The 20,602-nt window shown below is 39.4% G+C and overlaps 1 protein-coding gene across 1 annotated transcript in view; it reads left to right on the forward strand.

Moving 5' to 3' along the window:
- Positions 1 to 20,602, forward strand: part of ETNK1 (ethanolamine kinase 1) — a 58,408-nt gene that overhangs the window by 31,632 nt on the left and 6,174 nt on the right. Inside the window, exons 2-7 of the mRNA XM_084617204.1 lie at positions 4 to 263; positions 1,530 to 1,670; positions 2,240 to 2,382; positions 10,276 to 10,359; positions 14,839 to 14,999; positions 19,816 to 19,889. Coding sequence (XP_084473330.1) covers positions 4 to 263; positions 1,530 to 1,670; positions 2,240 to 2,382; positions 10,276 to 10,359; positions 14,839 to 14,999; positions 19,816 to 19,889 — 863 coding nt within the window. The remainder of the gene's footprint in view (positions 1 to 3; positions 264 to 1,529; positions 1,671 to 2,239; positions 2,383 to 10,275; positions 10,360 to 14,838; positions 15,000 to 19,815; positions 19,890 to 20,602) is intronic.

Raw genomic sequence — 20,602 nt, forward strand, 5'->3', positions numbered from 1 at the left:
CAGCTGTTCACAGATGGAATCACCAACAAGCTTATTGGTTGCTATGTGGGTGATGCAATGGATGATGTGGTTTTAGTTAGAATCTATGGAAACAAGACCGAGTTGTTAGTAGATCGAGATGAGGAAGTGAAAAGTTTCCGGGTGTTGCAGGCCCATGGCTGTGCGCCACAACTCTACTGTACTTTCAGTAATGGTCTGTGCTACGAGTTCATGCAGGGAGAAGCACTGGATCCAGAGCACGTCTGCAACCCAGATATATTCAGGTAAACATCTTCAAAACTATTTAAAACTCTAGAGTGCATTTTGGGAAACAAATGTCTAGCGCCGTACCACATTCATGGCCATGAAAAACGTGTCACGAACGGTGAAATCTGGTCTCCCACCATGAAATCTGGTCTTGTGTGCTTTTACCCTATGCTATACAGATTTCACGGGGGAGACCAGCATTTCTCAAATTGGGGGTCCTGACCCAAAAGGGAGTTGTAGGGGGGGCCACAAGGTTATTTTAGAGAGGTCACGGTATTGCCACCCTTACTTCTGCACTGCCTTCAGAGCTGGGTGCCCGGAGAGCGGTGGCTGTTGGTCTGGGCACCCAGCTCTGAAGATAGCGCCCTGCCAACAGCAGTGCAGAAATAAGGATGGCAATACCATACCATGCCACCTTTACTTCTGCATTGCACTGGTGATGGCGGCTCTGCCTTCAGAGCTGGGCTCCTGGCCAGCAGTTGCCGCTTTCCAGCTGCTCAGCTCTGAAAGCCGAACCGCCACCAACAGTAGCACAGAAGTAAGGGTAGCAGTACCGCAACCCCCCTCACCCCCTTACAATAACCTTGTGACCCTCCCACAATTCCTTTTTGGGTCAGGATCCCTACAATTACAACACCATGCAATTTCAGATTTAAATAGCTGAAATCCATTACATTTATGATTTTTAAAATCCTGTGACCGTGAATTTGGTCGGGCCCTACCTATGCATAGGAAAGTTGTCAATGTGGAGCATGCTGTTGGTAACCATACACAGAAGAACTTACGGAGGTGACTTACTGTGTACACATTTTATTATCCAAATTCTCTTCTGTGCAACAAGCTAGTGTTCTCCCTCCATGTAGCCATGATAGCTCACTGTTTCCCCTCCAGTTTGGAAGGATCAGACTTGGGTCTTGTAGGTAGTCTGCTCCCTCCTCCCCCAGCAGGGCACCATTTTAGGAGTAAGGAAGTGCAGATGAGCTTTTTCTGCCAGTGCTTAACTCTTTCTAGCCATCTCCCTTGTCTCCCACATGCCCTTGCTCCTCTCAGTTATAAAGCATATATGTTTTGGGGAAACAAACTTTTTGAAGGAAATTGTGTGACCTGTATACTCCCTGATGAAATTTTAAATTTCAAGTAAAAGGTCACCAATAAGACAAATATAAAAAATGGGATTTAAATGTCAAAAAGCAATAATTAACTACCAAATGCTTTTTGGCAATCTGCTTGTAACCAGTTCAAAAGAAAGAATGTAGTAGTACAGTAACCTTTATGTCTTACAGACTCATAGCCAGGCAGCTTGCTAAAATCCATGCTATTCATGCACACAATGGATGGATCCCCAAATCTAACTTGTGGCTGAAGATGGGGAAATATTTCTCACTCATACCTACAGAATTTACAGATGAGGAAGTAAATAAACGGTAAGTGTTTACTTCTTTAATAACTTATTTAATTGTCTCAGTTTTCGTCACATACCTTATATTAACCAGCTGGGAGGAAAACATAACCGGCGTTTTTTTAGACACCCCATTCCCCCAACTCCATATCAATTTCCTTGTAAATGCTACTAAGAAGCAGAATAAAGTGATGGGTTTGCCCATCCTTTCTAATTTTTTGGCCACATTCTTCCTCCAAATCTGCTCTTTCTTTTCCACTTGAAAAGTGTATGCATTACTAGTCTTGTGTTCTCCTCCCACAACTAGGACTATAGTATCGTATTGTCAGAGAGTCAGGTTGTTCTTAAAGCAGTCACCTTTGGAAAAGTAATAGGAATTCTTGCCTTCCTTCGATCTTTTGTTGCCGTGACTTCACTACAAGAGTGAGCAGTGAAATCTGCACTAAGATGGCTCACTCAATTATCTGTTGAAATAATGGGAATACAGCAAATAACCGATCAAGTGCACTAATGTATAAATTTCTATATATAATGCCTTTATTATTAACACTATGCTCAGAAAAGAAACTTTTAAATTTTTTTGAACCCCAAAAGGTTCTTAAGTGATGTTCCAAGTCCTCAAATCCTTCAGGAAGAGATGGCCTGGATGAAGGAGAGACTGTCAAATCTAGGATCCCCAGTGGTGCTTTGCCACAATGACCTGTTGTGTAAGAATATTATCTACAACGAGAAACAAGGTAGGTATTGAACACAGCAGTAAGTAGTGTTTCATTCCATACCTGTGTTGTATTTCTATTCTGTGGCAGTTGTCTTAGGGTGGGTGTAGAATTATAATTCAAATTCATTTAATCACTGATGATTTTTTACTAATGGTAGTAAGTAAAGTAAATTTGCTGCTTGAAATCAAAGTTCAATGTAATGGTAGCAGTATTTTTATAAATATATGAACTGTCTTAGCAGCTATAACCATAATTTTAATTCTGAAATGTTTAATTTTAATTCTGAAATGTTTTTAGCATGTGGAGAAAAATCTTTATATTCTTATTTTCACTGTAATGATTTAGTCTGTAAAAGTAGATTTCAAAGATCAAATTGTCTTTTTGTCTTTGTAATTTAATAGAAATCTCATATACATTTAGAAAAGGTTGTCAGTCATTCAACAACCTTAGGAGATAATGTCTCCAGGTTACGTTGTATTATCGATATATTATTCTGATTTGTCAGATACATTGGTGCCAAAGAGGAGTTCCCAGGGTGTAGTATCATAATGATACTTATGCTACTTTCAGTGGCTCAGTTTATATCCTGAATATGAGGTACATAGGCATCTTAATGTTGAAGATATTTTTGTAAATTTTATTTTTTAATTCAGAGGTAGGCAGTAGGCTTATCTTGGAAATGGCAAATCAAATCTTTGTTCATTATTTTCAGATGTTGTAAATATTTGAACTCTTGAAAGGAATCCTTGTATTTAAAAACAAAACAAAACCAAAAAGCTAGCACTATCAAAAGTTCTCATAGAAAATCTTAATTCCTTTTAAGGTTTGGTGGTTTAGTGGTTTGAGGTTCGGTTACTAAATGATACATTCAACAGGCAAACATGGTGAACCAACAGTAAATTTGGGACATTGAAAACAGGGATATTATGGTGCAGAAAAATGCTTTATCGAGACTAGTACCTCAATTTTCCACATCCCCCTCCCAAATCCCCAGATGTCTGTGAACTGAACTGAAAGTAACAAGTTAATTTTGTAGAAGCATGTTGGTGGTTGTAGGGAAGCTTACAATTGAGATAGTGAAGACTTTCTCTTTATTGAGAAGTATTTAATTTCAGATTTGTCTGAGTAATTTAATATTATCTTGTAATTTATCACTTGAATGACAATTAGCTTACCACTAAAGCCAACATATTTGTTTGAAGTCATTAAAATGAATGTGAACAGCATTTAAGGTGTTCTCTATCAGACATTCAGCAGTAATTGAGGCCTCACGTCTTAGTTTATGTGCCTTACAACTTGCATACAATTTGATACAAAACAAATATTGAAGTTGCTTCTGATTTGAAAAGTGGCTGTGTACATCATTTCTACATCAACTGTGCTCCTTCGACATGTACAAATAAAAAGAGCTCTTTTAGCTGCAATCCATAGATATGCAACCTCTCTTCTGAGTTAAGTCTTTCCTTCTTGCACATAAATACTTGTGCTATATGTTCTGCAGGCCAGAGTAGCCATCAATGACACCTTTGCAGCACCATCGCTTTCCAGTTTATGCTCTTGCATGCCCATGCAGTTCTATTAATTTTAATGGGTTTGCACAGTTCTAACTATTGAGTAGGAGTTAGTAAGCAATTCTGTTGATGTTTTTGAAAGGGGAAAAAACTTCAGTTGTTGACTCTGCAGTACTACTAGGAATTAAAAAGGGGATAAAAAATTATTTTTGTCACTAAAGTCAACAGATCTTGTTCTGAATACACAGATCAGACCTACTGAGAAAGGATGCTATTTTTAGTCACTTTTCATAATAGAACCATGTTTTAGCGTAAAGTTCTTAAACAAAAACAATAATTCAGTTAAATGTTCACTATCACGGTTGATAAGCTTGACATTCCCACTTTGAAAACAAATGCTATATGCTTCTCTTTTTTATAAACAGAGTGGAGGAAAAAAACAATGCCAGCAGTGCATCACTTATGAGCAAACCTACAATAACCAGTGTGTGAGTGTTTAGTGTTTGGGGACAAGGTGGGGCGGAGGGAGGAATCTGAATGTAAAGCACTTAGGCTTAGAGCTGGTTGTAAATAATTGAATGGGAAACGATTTGAAAGTATATGCCATAGCAAGACTGTGTCCATTAAAGCTTACATGCTTGAATATTGCAGCACATCATGTACGTTGTTGTAAGAACTCTGCAATACCGAGATACAACAGGTACTATTCTTATAGTAACCAAACCTCAATGCCATCTGAAAAATGAGTTTTTGTATATTGTGAAAGCTGTGTATTTTGTACTGTACACTTTTTTACAGTGCAAAACTTTATAAACCCATGTTACATAGTACAGTCTTAGAAGGAGGAACTTCATCTTTATTTTTGAAGTGGAAACTCAGCTTTAACTTTAACTGCAAATAAACATGAATCATATCAAGTATGTTCAGCCAATTCAAGATCCTTTAAAAAAAATACTCTTAAAAAATTAAGTATCAGCTTCCAATTAATTCTTCTTTGAAGCTGCTTTAATAAGAGCACAAAGAACAATCTTAAAGATGCAGTTCACTTTCTGGAGTTGTTACTGGCCTAAATATAGGAAGCTAGCTAAAAGTTCTGATTATGCAGCAGTGTTCGTATCTGTTCTTTCAATCTTGCCTTGATCTGCTCTCTAAAGAGGCTGGGTCTTAACCAGCACAAACAGAATCCATAATTCACCATTGGTGTTTGTAGCACTTTCATCAGCATGTTGTCTAGTCATGCTTAGGCCAAGTGTAATCAACATACGGTTTAAAAAACCACAGGTAGTCAGTTTACACTAGTGCTCTCAGAGTAGACTGGCCCACCATTGTTTATCCCAGAGACAGGTAAACTTTTTGGACTGAGAACTGCATCGGCTTTCCAAAATTTTATGGAGGCCTGGTTAGGGGAGGCTGTGCCTCCCCAAACAGCCAAGCGTGGCCCGGCCCCCACCCCATATCCAAACCCCTCCTGCTTCTCACCCACGTGATGGTCCCCCAGGGACTCCTGCCCCATCCAACCCCCCCCGTTCCCTGACGACCCCCCCCAGGATTCCTTCCCCATCCACCCTCCTGTGCTCCCTGTCCTCTGGTTGCCCCACCACCACCGCATCCAACCCCACTCTCCTTCCTGACTGCCCCCCTGGGAACTCTGCCCTCATTCAACAGCAGGGGAGGGGCTGGGGGCTAGCTTCCCAGGCCAGGACCTCCGGGGCCGGGCAGGAGGGCCCCGTGGGCCGAATGTGGTCCACAGGTCATAGTTTGCCCACCTCTGGTTTATCCCAACTTTTTAACTCCACTCTGTCAAAGACTATACTTAATTTCCAGTTTACACAGAGTTTTAAAACTTGCTAGACATTAAAAAAAGATTGACATATATACATACAGAAAAAACATACTTTGTCACCGATGGCTTTAAGAATTCTTAAACCTGAACATCTAACCCTCTTTCCAAAGAGAGACTGAAATAAATGTGGAACTCTAGCATGGTTAAATGGAGTGCATCACTCATTTGATGGATTGAATTTGTTCACACTGTGGCTCAGAGAAATTTGCCTCTTGCTGCTTTGTTAACGTCTGCTTTAATCGCTCCGGATATGAAAATTTTCAATAGTGATACCTTACATAACAGATTTATAATTGCCTAGAAGACTTGTTTTCTGAAAGAAATAGCTCACAGTTTCACTTCATTTCTTGCCCTTGAATAGATCTTGATGTGTGATCTATGGTTTTAAATTTAAGTAACTGACAGTTGGAAGGCATTTATTTATAGCCCTTTTGTCCTGATGCTCTTGCCTTTTTTTTTTTTTTTTTGTAATAAAATTTGAGCAGGAGTTTCCAAAGTCTCTTCTGGACTCTCCCAGTATGCTCAGATACCTTATTACTAATGCTTGTCTGCATCAGATTTCTTTCCAACACTTCTAGAATATCTTCAGTTACTCCTCACTTTTCTTAATCGTGGCAAATATTTTTTTAAAATACCTTAACATTAGGCACCTACATAAGCGGCTTGACTTTTGAAAAGTGCTGACCACTTAACAGATTCCATTGATGGTTGTTATTCAGCACTTCTAGAAATCAGGTCACTGTAACTAGGTGCCCGAGTTAAGTGTTCTACTTAAAAAAAACCAAAACCACTTTGGGTGAACATATTTTAGTGTGTGTCCCGGAGATGGTATCTGTTCTGTGGTGCTGGTTTTGTAGTGACGCTCTCATCACAACAAGGTGATACACCCTGCTACATTCAGCTTTGTTTAGTTCAGGCTTTCTCAAACCTTTTCGTTGTACCGCTCGCTCTTAGTAAAGAGATTATCTCGCAGGCCACTTCCGTTCACATTTACTATCACAAGTCATCTCTTCTCCTGTTCATGATTACACAATATTCATACAGCAGTGGCTTATAACAGGGGAGTAGAAAAGTTTGTTGAACTATCTATAGTGCAATAAAGAGCTGCTAGAAAAAGGAGCGTCATCATTTCTTGACTGTCAGCTCTTTGAAGACTGTCAGCAAATCCCCTGTGAATCACCCAACCTCTGATTTCAGTTAATAAAACCAATTTTATATGCATGAAACAGAAAATGACATGCACATTGCAGATCATACATTCATTTTTATATGAACAGTGAAATAGTGTGTAGCCTGATTCAATACATCTAATTGCCTTTCGGATATAGAGTGTTGGAGATTTTGAGAGTTTAACTACTGTATGCTTCAATTTGAAATATCTTCTATCTGGATGAACTCCACAGTGGACAATAGTACACAATTAGGGTATAACACTTTAATAGGTTGTACAATCCACAAGTGTACTTCATGTATTGGATTTCTGTTTTAGGGAGAAGTTTTTAGTAATAGTCAGCATTGCCCTAGCTGTTCCTACTGAAGACAACGGGAGTAGACTTAGACATTTTACAAATCCCAATCTAAAAGACTTATACACTGCTAGTAGCTCAGAGTTCATCATACTGGAAACTAGTTGCTCCTCTGGATGAATTCATCTTTACTAATTCTTAGAGTATATTCCTATAATTTTAAACATAAATTAATCTAAAGAGTACAATGATAACATAATACAAGTCAGTTCACTTTCTCTTTATCACCTGCCTTATTTTAGAGCAAAATGTTATAATAAAAATTAATGAAGTGATTCTGTCTGTCCATACTTTCTTGACACAGAATTGAAGGGAACTGTGCATCTTTAACCTTAATATTTGTTGAAAAAATTAAATTTAAGGTTGAGTTCCACTGTAGAATGGGTCTGAAAAAGGAGAGCAGTAAAATGCAGAACTTTTCTTTTTAAAGTTTTGTGTCATTTCAAATGTGAGTGTGCCAAATTTTCTTCATCTGCTACAGATTAGGTATGCCATTGTTGCTGCCATGTGGCGGCGTGCACCGTGCTACTTAAACGCACTGACTGGAGGTTTATCGCATCAATTGTTCACGTGCACCTCCCCCAAAGGAGAGCACAGAGCCTGGTAACAGCCTCATCTGTATCTTGTTAGCTTCATATTCTTATTTTATAAACCGTTAACTATAACTGGCAATAACATTTTTAAATAAAGGCTAGCTATAATCAAAATAATGGCACTGCAGTCTGAGATAAAATTTGAATTAAAAACACTTTTTAAAGTATGTCTTAAGTTGATATTTCGCAAGCAGGCTTTTTACCTGCCATTTTTTTCTGCTTTATATGCAAAATCCTGAATACAAGAGAGTTTAAATGATTGGAATTTGTACGGGCTAGTTCAATCATATGACAAAACAAATATTAACCAGGGTTGGGCTGTGCATTTTTATTGGTTTATATTTAACAGATGAGCTTTAGAGGTTGTATGTGCTTAAATCTACAGCACTATTAAGGAACCAGCAAGAAACATGTTATTTATTTCATGGACTTGTCACCCTGAAAACTCCAATTAAGCTGTGACTTTGCTATGAGATCTTGGACTGCAGCCCTTGTAAAATCAATTTCCAGTGCTTTCAATAGTTTTAACAGCTTTTAAGTCATGAGAACTTCTTATCATGCACTGCTGGCTGGGTGTTCTCTGTGAAGGGTGCTCTGCTTTAGTCACTTCCCTGGGTTGGTCTGACTGAGAACATACTTGTTAACCTTCCAGGCAGGTTGCAAAGCCCACTTCTCCTTCTCCCTTCCCCCCCACCCCCGGTGGAGGGAAGCATGAGGTGAGGGTTGGGGGGCTGGTAAATATTTAAGTAGTCTTCTTATATTTATTGTCTGTTAATTTTATGGGATAGATGCCTAGGCTATAGGATGGGTGTTTATTGACACATTTTACACAATTGAATAAATAAATATGTGGCATGGGTGGCAACATGTGTAATGGCACTGACTGAAATCTTAAATACTTGCTGCTGCATGCTGTTTCTAAAAAAAGACTACCAAAGTACTCTGTGCAGAAGGTAACTGGAGGAATGCATGCTCATGGACACTTCTTATAACACATTTTAACTTGTCCAGTTTTAAACTCCTTCAGTCTTTTAAGAAAGTATCAGCTGCAATGTAGTTGGGTTAAAATATTTCCCCATATCTCCTAAAAGGTTATAATTCAGATCAAACTTAAAATATTTTTCTGATTTAAGATTAGTGTTAAATTTGCTCAAGGATTCAACTTTTAGTTTTGGCTTCAAGAGAGAATAGTCAACATTAGTAATTGTAAGATTATTTGCTTCATTATTATGGCTTAATATGGATTAAAATCATTACTTCAGAGTCTCTGAAATTTGTAGTACAACCATTTAGCAAGGGTAAACTTGTAGAAAGACAACACAACTAGATAGATACGGAGGAACAATCAGGCAGCTTGGAAGGAGTTTAATAGTTACAACATATTTCAAGAGTATAGTTTAATTGAATGACCATTAGTAGTTATTAAAGCTCAATATGGAGAAATACAAAATTGAAATCTGAACACGTTTGAGGTGGGTACTATTGAGTAGTCAGAAATATATACCACCTGCACTCAGACAATTATAGTAGTTGATAGTGTGTTTTTTTCTGAGACTGCAAGAGCAGTAGCAATCCTGTCTAGCTTATATTAAAACCTGACTTCCAGGTGTCCGTGTGACTATTGCCGTGGGGTGGATTTTCCAGAGGAGACTCAAAGGCTGTACTGTCTGGACGTGATGCACTTCCCATAACTGCCCTCCCCGTTGGCCAGCTAAACTTGTTGTAAAAAGCCATTAAGCAGAAAGGGAGCATTTGGGGTAGCACTGCTGCTTTTGTCCACGCGTACTTTATGCCGTAAGGCGTCTGTTACTTAATATCTGCAGGCACTTTGGTTTTGAGATGGGTATTCAAACATGGCATGCCATTGCTTGAAATAACACTGAATTCATAACGCCATCATCAAAACCAGAAGATTGCTGAATAATTGGGGAAACGCTGTCTTGCGAAAGATGACTGTGTGTGCGCTACATGTATTCTGTAGTCAGGTTGCACTACTTGTTTGTCAAGAAAGTAGTTGGGATTACTTAGACCCCTATAACTCTGCTCGCTAAAAAGTAATGGACAAGTAATCTGTATTTGTAGCTACTGTTAAAACGAAAGGAGTCTTTTTATATAGTATTTCTCATTAGAACGGAATCTGAGTTTCTCAGGTAACTGATGCCCTCTTGTGGTAGAAATGGGAACCTGCAATAGCTATTTTGATTCTAAATTACATAGTAAAATACTGAAGCAAGCTGTTGATCAGATTGTATATCTTCTGTCAAGTGAAGCTCATGCCATAAAATTCACAGCCTTACCCTGGAGTGTCTCAAGAGTGCATGCAAATGGGCACAAACAGTGAGACTGAAATGTTGGCAGATGTCTAGGGACAGCATTGAATTAGGGCATTGGTTTGTTTGTTATGGATTCTTACGTTTTCATGTTTGTGTCTCATATAGGTGATGTACAATTCATTGATTATGAGTACTCGGGATACAACTACCTGGCTTATGATATTGGAAATCATTTCAATGAGTTTGCAGGTAAGAAATGAATTGCCCATTTAAAAGTTAATTGGTAATAAAACAATGAATCTTTTTGTTCTTTTATATAGTGCCTTTCATCAGAGGATCGCAAAACTGTGACCCTAATAAACCCCTCAGTGCCAACTGGCAAAGGCTTCACTGTTCTGTAATAGCAACTCCCATAGGCCTGTCAAACTCACTACACGCAACACATTGTTTTTATAGCATTTATCCCTAAGTATTGTCACATAAAGATCTCAAATGAAAGTCAGGATCTTGCTGGTCACATATTGTGTGAAATGTATGTACTGATACGTCTGTATACTGAAAATATGCTCTTATAGTTTATACCAAGGTGTTACTCCCCAGGAGACATGAGAAACTGATTTCTTACCAGACCTTAGATGTTTATCCATCTGTCCTTTGAAATGTAAATTGAGTATTGTCTTATTCACAATCACCAGTCTGAGCTAAATGCATATGGAGGCTTGTGAGATTTAAGAAAAATAGAGGAACAGCATGGGGAAAAGAGCTTTGTCTAGGGGCACACTTTAAAGGTTTATTGGAGTATAACGGGGGTCAGGGACAGAACCCTGTTATCCTGTACTTGAGGAATTAATCAGGCAGAGCAGTTATGTTAGTGAAAACAGGATCCCAATTTGTCCTGATTGGAAATGCTGCAAGATAGCTTTTGGGTGAGATAAGATTGCTTTTAGACAGATGGTTAGCCTATTAAAGTTAAGTTTAGTCTAGTAAGAAGCGTGTTATACTTTGTTTTATGTGTAACCATTTCTGTTTCCACTTGTTATCCTTATCTCTTAAATTTTAGTCTTTGATAATATATTTATGATGGTTTCACTATGCCTATATCTCAGTTCTGTGATTTTATAAAGAATCTGATCCTGAGTTGTACCAGTCAACCTGTGTGTACACTGATCCTTTGGGGATATCTTAGTTGGTAATTTCTGTGAGTGTTCTGTGATAAGGGCTGGATACTACAGAGGGACTCTTTCAGTGGAGCTTGGGAGCTGGGGTACACCTTTGGTAACCTGCAAGGCAAAGTAAGGGCTGGCATAGCCTGAGGAAATATTTTGGGTTCCTAACAGAGTGGTGAGGTCAGGGAGCACAAGCAAATCTTGTTCTCACTGGTGGCAAGGAGATAAGAAGGTGACTCTCAGTCCTGGGCACCCTAGGAAAGTGTCACAAAAATGTATTACAGTCACTAATGAATTCAATTTAAAATCTCTTTGGGGTGGGCTAGTTATGTCCCTACTTTGCAGTTGTGGGAACTTAGGCTATGTCTATGCTGGCAATTGAACAGCAAAAACTTTTGTCTTTCAGAGGTGATTCCCCCCCCCCCCAAAGACAAAAGTTTTGCCGCGACAAGTGCCAGTGTGAACAGTGCATTGTTGGCAGGAGCGCTTTCCTGCCTACAACGCAAACGCCTCTCGTTGGGGATAGAAGTTTTTTGTCGTCAGGAGAGCCGACAAACAGTGGCTACAATGCAATGACTTTTAGTGTCATGGCTGTGGCGACAAAGCCATGTTACTAATAGTTGTGTAGTATAGACAGAGCCTAAGATGTGGGAAGGCTGTGACTTTGCCAGGGTCATGCAAGGAGTGTGGCAGAGTCAAAAATAGACCTACAACTTCCAACTTCCTGACCTCTGCCTTAACTGAGAGATCATCCTTTCTCTGTGGTATTAAAAACAATATCATAGGGGCACTGATGCTCCTTCCCTCCCAGTGCAGATAAGGTGTGGAAAATTCACAGTGGCATTCATATATAATAACCTCTACCACCAAATGCAGTCTTGTGATTCCTTGCACAACTTGCAGTTGAGACTTGGCTTTGACTTGATTTTTGACAAACTGAAAAGAGCAGAACAAGAATCAAGGCTGATGTGCAGATTTGTGTTTGATAGGGAGAAGTTAAGGTTTAGGAACATAGGAAAGACTATACTTGCTCAAAAAGTGGCTTATCTAGTCAAGTCTTGAATGTCCCTCTACTCTTCTCTTGGAGAGTTTAAATAGGAGTGCCTGACATACCTTACCTGCATGCTATTTACTTTGGGAATGGGGTTACAGTGGAAATTCCACTATCATGATGATTACAGTACAGCAATGTAAATACAGTACAAGTTTAAATAATCTTGATCTCAGGGTGGATTTGATTTAAATCAAATTGATTTAAATCATGATTTAAATCACTAGTCAGAAGAACTCGATTTAATCATGGTTTTCTACAGAAAAGTGCATTGTTTTTGGTTGTTATAACCTTAATACATATTCTTCACAGCTCAAAGATGGATGTAGGTTTCATTTTTAGAAGGTACACACTATACATTTTTAAACAGTGATTTATTTTGAAAACTTTTCAGGTGAGTTTTACAGTGATATCAGAAAATGAATGATTGTTTGGTTATTTCGTTTACCAATGGTAATTGAAGCAGATATTTATGAAGTCATTGGGAGGTGAACTATCTCAAATTCAACAGGTTAATCATTAATATTTGGAGGATTTTCTTGCCAGGCTGTATTAGGAGGAGAACATCACCAGACAGACATTTAAATTGTTTTATTTAATTAAAATAACAACTTTAAGTATTCTGGATTTTTTTCTTCAACAGCAAACATATCATATTTTAACAAAACAATTGTCCCTTGCATCTCACATTTATCTCCAGACTTCTTCTCCTTGTCCAGATCTATTCCTCCCCCAACAATCTTCTATTCACTGGACTTTTTGAAACTTTGCACTTTTAGAGAGCGGTAAGGTATTGACTCTGTGTACACAAATTTGCAGAGGGACAATAGAGTTGAGGTCTTTTATTTCTCATCTCTATATATTATTTATTTATTTAAAACATTTTTGCTGTTAACAAGCATGTTACCTCTGAAGACACAAATCCACAGCTTGAGAACTGCAAAACTAAGCATCTCTGATAGTATCTTCTAGACTGAGCACTGAGCCCCATTGGGTAGATAGATTATTTAGGTTAGTCTTTCTATACAGAAGTCTGTGGAACCCCATAAAATTGGGTCTCTAATCCATGAACTATTGGAACTCATTTACAAAACTTTTCTTAAACATTACATGAATATATTGTCTCATACTAGAGAATTAGAATTTATAATCCGTATTCCATGATGAGATATCTTTGAGCTATAATGTATCTTAATTAAAACCACCTTTAAATAGGTATTTGTTCCAAAAGCATTTTATAAAAGAAAATCAGATTTTTTTAATATTTATTTATTTATTTATTTAAATCATTGATTTTTTATCCACCTTGCTTGATCTATTTGTCATAGTGTTTTCCACGTTGCGTGCTTCTAAAGTGGTCATGGTAATTAACTTTCAAAATTCTTAATTCCTTGATGACAATGTAGCTTACTCTTTGGAACCTGTTTGTACAATTTGTTTTGTTGCACATTTTATACAAATTGTCCCCCAAACACTTTAGAGTTAATCTTGCCCTCTGTTGTTTTTGAAGTGGTATAGACAAGATTTCAAGTGATGAGGTGCTGTAAGGAGACATTTTTAACACATGGTAGAAAATGAAGAGAACCATTTTCTACCACCAGTGAGTAAATATTGCAAAGGGCTAATGCTGGGTGAGCAGAGATTGACAAAGGTCAGGAACTTTACAGGAACAAATCCAAGGAGGGCTTTAAAAAGGTTTGAACTGAATCCTGAAATGGAAGAGGGTTGTGTTGTCATTCCTATATACAGAAGATTATATTTTTATCACATGCAGAATGCAAATTCCAGAGATTGGACTTGATAAGGGGACTTAATCAAGGGGACAGAGGAAGTTGTGGTATACAAGGCAAAATTGTAGGCTTTGATAGAGGCAGATTTATGATATGCAGAGAGGAAAACTTGGATCAAGGATGATGACAAGGGTTAGACAATGGAGTCAAACGAAACTTCACAGTTCTAAAGAGTGGGAAGGAAAGGGAATAGGGTTGTGGTTGAGTGGGTTCCTTTTGTGTAAGGAATACACTTCTTTCTGAAACATTAGCTTAGTTTGTGATGAAATATAAGTATACCTGAATGTCTCATGTTTTGTAACAAGGATTCAGATTGCATGCAAATCTATTTTCTTCTTTCACTAGAACGTACAGCCGTCTTTGAATTTCCCTGGGAAAAAAATTCATAATACAGATGCTTTCTTTTCACGGGACTTTCCCCATAAAATTGTACCTTGCTGATGTTCAGATTTTACCAGACCACAGATATACATGTATGCTAGCAATGGTCAAATATTTAAGCACAGAATCTTTCATAATGTTAGTGTCCTCTTTTGTTTTTTTTTTATTTGGGTTTGAGGGGTATGCATTGATATGAGTATCTGAATCTGTTCATATTTAATTTGCATATGGTACACATTTGCAAAGTTTCTTAAAAGTATAGGTCATTTATAAATGTGAAGTCAAACATCTGACTTACAAATAAATGTTAATTCTTTTTGTTTGTTTTTTGTTTTTGAAGGCGTGAGTGAGGTAGACTACAGCCTTTATCCGGATAGAGAATTACAAGAGCAGTGGCTGAGATCTTACCTTGAGGCCTACAAGGAATATAAAGGTTTCGGTACAGATGTTACTGAGAAAGAGGTAGAAGTACTGTATGTGCAAGTCAATCAATTTGCATTGGTAAGTTTCTCAAGATTATTAATATATATACAGCACCCCGGTATGCTTACTGCTTTCCAGCCAAATAAAACTGAGTTCCCTGTTCCAAGGAACTTGCAGTCTTAAATTATGCAATACCTGCCAGAAATCTTTAATATGATATTTTTTGAAGTGTCAGCTTTTCTTAATATTCTGATGGAAACCATTATGCAATGAATATTGTTCAATTTCTGTTTGTTTATGTGTTAGTCTAACTCAGTGTAGATCTTTGGAAAGTGAATGGACTCACTGCTAGGCCTTTACTATCTGGATACCTTTAGTGGCTTTATTCCATAGGGCAGGGCCTTTCTGACAAAGTAAAGCCAACTAGAATCCATCATCTAGAAGCAACACGTTTAAGTTCACTGCAGATTTTCCTTCCACTCCTCTGTTTAACCCTCTTCTGTGGAGGAGCAACTGTTGTTCATAGGATATAGCTTCCCTCAAGCAATAGTGTAAGTAAAGTCAATTTGACTGAAAGATTTCTCAGTCTGAAAGAAGAACCTAAGTCATGGAGGGATCTTTCATATTGGCCAATAAAGGTGGGCTGGCACCTAGTCCTCCTGGCTTTGGTAGTAAGGAATAGATGTCAGAATTTGAACTGACCCAATATGTAGTGAAATGAGCCTTATCCTAGATTATTTTTAATTGGAGAACCAAAGAATCTGAGTAATAGAATATTGAACCCTGTAACATGTATCTGGAGCAGTAAGTGTGTCCCTTCCGTAGAAATTTTCTAAATAGCACTATGGTTTAGCTTGATAGTTTTGTGGATCAACACAAGGTGACTGACTTCAGTCAACATCAGTTTTGGATTTTCTATAAGTTTAGCACTCTGATTTGTAAATGTTGAGTTGAGGAAAGTTAATGTGGCTTTGCCTTAAGAGTTTGATGTTGATATTTTTGTTTGTTTGGTAGCATAAGTGTATGTATATAGGACTTGACAGTAAATAAAATTTATCAAAGACCAAAATTCTGTGTTTGAAAAATAAAAGTAACACTAAAGTTCTTTGCATCAAACATACTTTGAAGACTGTAGGTAGGACACTCATGTCTTGATGTACAGCAAGAAGCTGAATGTTGGGCTCTCTGGTCCTAGATGCTCGTCCCTCCTTCCTCTCCTTTCACTGATTTGCCTCTGAAAAGCTGTCTCTGCTATCACAGTGCTGGAACATTGCTTAGAACTGACTTCCCAACTCCACTTCTTAAAGTTCTAAATTATCTCTGGGCTAATGTAAGAATTGTCCAGGCTTGTTCATGCTCTGTATAGGAGATCACAGCATGAGGTGTCATGGCAGCAGTGCCTCTTAGCCTGCGTTTACTTAGGCTAAAATAAAGTCTTTACGAGTGTAGCTGTAATGCCTGGTATGCCAGGGGATGTGCAACTCTGGGCAGCTAGTATGGCCTTATGATTCCAGTACTCTCTCTGACTTTTTGGCCCATATACATCTGACTAATCTATCCATGGCTTCTCCAATTTTCTGGCAAAGGCTGGTAGTTACAGTGAGGAATTTTGGTTGGCTTTCCAAGAGGATAATCCACTAGAAGAGTCTTTATTAGAAAATACTGCTCATTTGTTGTTAGCGCTGTTAGTACCAGCTCTGGTAATTATATTCAGCTGTCCCATCTACTTAAATGAGTAAAGCTAGATTTGCAGCTATATAAGTCTTTTCCAGACTATATAGCATTGTTCTTTGAGTGCTTGCTCATATTAATTCCAATTAGGTGCACACCACGTGCACAATCGTCGGAAGATTTTTACCCAGCAACACTCGGTGGGTTGGCTGAGGTACCCCCTGGAGTGGCGCCTTCATGGCACCGGATATCTGCCTCAGCCGACCCAGTGCCCCCTCAGTTTCTTCTGTGACAGTCGTTGGAACTGTGGAGTGCAGCATAGCTGATCTCCACTCTCCCTAGCTTTCCCTCTTAGTACCACTCTGTCTTCCTGAAGTGGGGCTTTCCCCTGGTAGACCTATCCGCCTCTCGTGAGAATCCGAAATGCCAAGTGTTCTGCTCTCTACAAGGACGCTCTCCAGGTTCCCTGTCAGACACGTTCCTCATACAGTGGAAGGATCACCTGTGCTACGCCTTCCCTCCATTCCTGCTCGTCCACAGGGTCCTGCTCAAGCTGCACAGGGACAGAACCCGTCTGATTTTGGTCGCCCCAGCGTGGCCCAGGCAGCACTGGTATACCACTCTCTTAGAGCTATCGGTGGACACTCCCATTCCACTCCCACTGTGGCCAGACCTGATCACTCAGGACCACGGACGACTCTGTCATCCCGAGCTGCAATCTCTCCACCTCACAGCGTGGATGTTGCATAGCTAACTCAATCTGAGCTGTCCTGCTCTCGCTTAGTACAGCAGGTCCTTTTGGGTAGCAGGAGGCCCTCTACCACGTCCACGTACTTAGCCAAGTGGAAGTGTTTTTCCTGCTCGTGTGCTCAGAGTCTGACAGCCCCTCTACAGGTGTCAGTACCTATCAAGAGCGTGGCAATATCATCCATCAGAGTGCACCTGGCAGCTATTTTGGCTTTCCACCTGGGCGAAAACGGGCGTTCAGTCTTCTCCAATCCCATGGTCAGCAGATTTCTCAAGGGGTTGGAGCGCCTGTTGCCACAAATTCGACAACCGGTCCCTATGCGGGATCTTAACCTGGTCCTCCCCAAACTCATGGCTGCCCCGTTCGAGCCAATGGCCACCTGCTCACTCCTGTACCTTTCCTGGAAGACAGCCTTCCTCGTAGCTATTACTTCGGCGAGGCGTGTGTCTGAGCTCAGGGCACTCACATCGGAATCGCCGTATACGGTGTTCCATAAGGACAAGGTACAGCTGCGACCCCACCCGGCCTTCCTCCCTAAGGTGGTGTCTGCCTTCCATCTCAATCAGGACGTCTTCCTCCCCATCTTCTACCCAAAGCTGCACACCTCTTGACGGGAACAACAGCTGCACTCCCTGGACATTCGCAGGGCCCTTGCCTTCTATGTCGAGCGAACAAAACCTTTCAGGAAAACATTGCAGCTCTTAGTTGCTGTTGCAGACCGGATGAAGGGCCTTCTGATCTCCTCCCAGCGCATTTCGTCCTGGATCACATCATGCATCTGTGCGTGCTATGACTTGGCTGGTGTCCCAACTACGCACCTTACCGGCCACGCCATGCGGGCTCAGGCTTCATCGTCTGCTTTCCTGGCACACGTATCCATACAGAAGATATGTAGGGCAGCGACTTGGTCATCGGTGCATACCTTCACCACCCACTATGCGATAATTCAGCAGTCCAGGGGTGATGCTGCATTTGGTTCACCGGTCCTTCACTCCGCCACCTCTCATTCCGACCCCACCGCCTAGGTAAGGCTTGGGAGTCACCTAACTGGAATCGATATGAGCAAGCACTCGAAGAAGAAAAGATGGTTACTCACCTTTGTAACTGTTCTTCAAGATGTTTTGCTCCTATCCATTCCAAACCCGCCCTCCTTCCCCTCTGTCGGAGTAGCCGGCAAGAAGGAACTGAGGGGGTGCTGGGTCGGCTGGGGCATATATCCGGTGCCATGAAGGCACCACTCCAGGAGGCGCCTCAGCCAACCCACCGAGTGTTGCTGGGGTAAAAATCTTGCGACGATCGTGCACGCGGCACGCACACACCTATTTGGAATGGATATGAGCAACGCATCTCGAAGAACAACAGTTACAAAGGTGAGTAACCGTCTTTTTCAAGAGCTCTAATCTTTTTTTCATATTAATGCGGGGGGAGTTTTTGGTTATTGAACAGCTTAAGACCGATCTGTAGACCACACATGTTGTACAAATACTGTAAAATTTAAAAAAAAGGGTTCCTTTAATGTTGACTAGACGTCATTAATGTGTGGGGTCACGTAGAAAAAACAGGAACTAGAATTAATGAGTATTAGTGTAAAACGCCAAACTGCTACCATTAGACAAATAGATCAGAACTGCATTAGTGAGATGTTAACATGCCTGTGCTTTGAGATTTTCAGATGTGCACTCACACTGTACAGCTTTAGTGAAGGAACTTAAGTACAATACTTGGATTATGTGGATGCTTCAGGAAACAATTTAGGTCATTATTGTAAGCTTTTATTTACAGAACATAAATAGAGGTATGAAGTATCACTTGCAACATGGGTGGCCCAGAAATCATATGCATCTTTCACAAGGGGATTGTGAAGCTGATGGCCACAACGCACAAGTTTCAAAGTTTATTAAAACACATTAGCAACTGTATAATTCATGTAATCCATAGCTTCAGTCTGACATTGAACATATGCTTACAAACTGCTTATCTAAACTTTAACAGGAAGTGGGGTCAGAACAGATTTGAAACTTATGGAAATGCTGAGTTTTAAGTGGTTAGTCCCATTAGCAGCACTGGAAAGTGAGGCGTACTGGTGCCAAGTAGTATCTAATATCTGAAACACAATCAAACAAGTATGTAGATTTGTAGTGGTTATACATTGCTGCAATTCTCTTTATCAAACCGAAGCATAGGTCATTTATTAACGCTATTGAACAAGACCCTTTCTAGAAAGTGATTCCCATGTCATGGTGTATTTTCTACACATTTAATTGACAGCATTCGGGTTTATAACACTTGCTGGTATCTGGTGTCAGAAAACTTACATTTTAGAACAAAATCTTTAATTCTAAAATAACATTTTTGGCTTTTTTTTTTTTTTTTAGAATAGTCCTTCAGACAAGCCATTTTGCTCATTCCTTTGAACATATACTTGCTTTACAGAACATTAAGCTAATAATCTTTCACCAATTATTTTCTCTTTAGGCCTCTCATTTCTTTTGGGGATTGTGGGCTCTGATTCAAGCCAAATATTCCACCATTGACTTTGATTTTCTAGGGTAAGTGATTGTGCTATCTATAAATAACTAATCTATTTCCTCCATTGAAATCCTGACTTTCAGAACTACACTAGGTCTGAGTGAACTGATCCTGTTTTGTTGTTAACATGCTCAAGCAGGATGCTCCAGAGATGACCGTACACAATTATTTTTATAGTGAGATTCTATCAAGACGACGGGTAATGTCAGTTCATCCATAAAAGTCTGGATCGATTGATTTGATTTTGCTTTTTGTGGGGGGAAATTCAACTCTGTATTTTATATTTAAAAAAAAAAATTATTGTGCTCCAGTAAATAGTGTCTTCCATGCAGGTATTATCCAAGCACTTGACAATTATTAAGCCACACAAACATGTGTTTGGTAGGTGGCATTTGCATGGGAGAAGTAGAGGCACAGAGGTAAATGGCTTGCTCTTGGTCATACGCTGTGTTTATGGAAGAGCTCGGATTTAAGAACCAGGAGATCTGTTCCTATTAAAAAATAAAATAAAAATTTCTTCCTTCCAAATAGCAAGGGACATTTAGTCTAATAAATTCTAAATATTTTTGCTTTTTAGTGTCCTTTTTTGAGATACTAGCTGATGTTATTGTGGGGTTTCATCAAAAGAAAAATGTTTAAAATTGTCAAATGAATGCCCCTGGCAGTGTGAAGAAAAAATCCTATTAAGTTTATTATGACAAGATTGTGCATCTTTTTGGAAATTTTGCTGTAG

Source organism: Lepidochelys olivacea (assembly GCF_965140295.1).
Source record: "Lepidochelys olivacea isolate rLepOli2 genome assembly, chromosome: 1".
Taxonomy (NCBI): domain Eukaryota; kingdom Metazoa; phylum Chordata; order Testudines; family Cheloniidae; genus Lepidochelys; species Lepidochelys olivacea.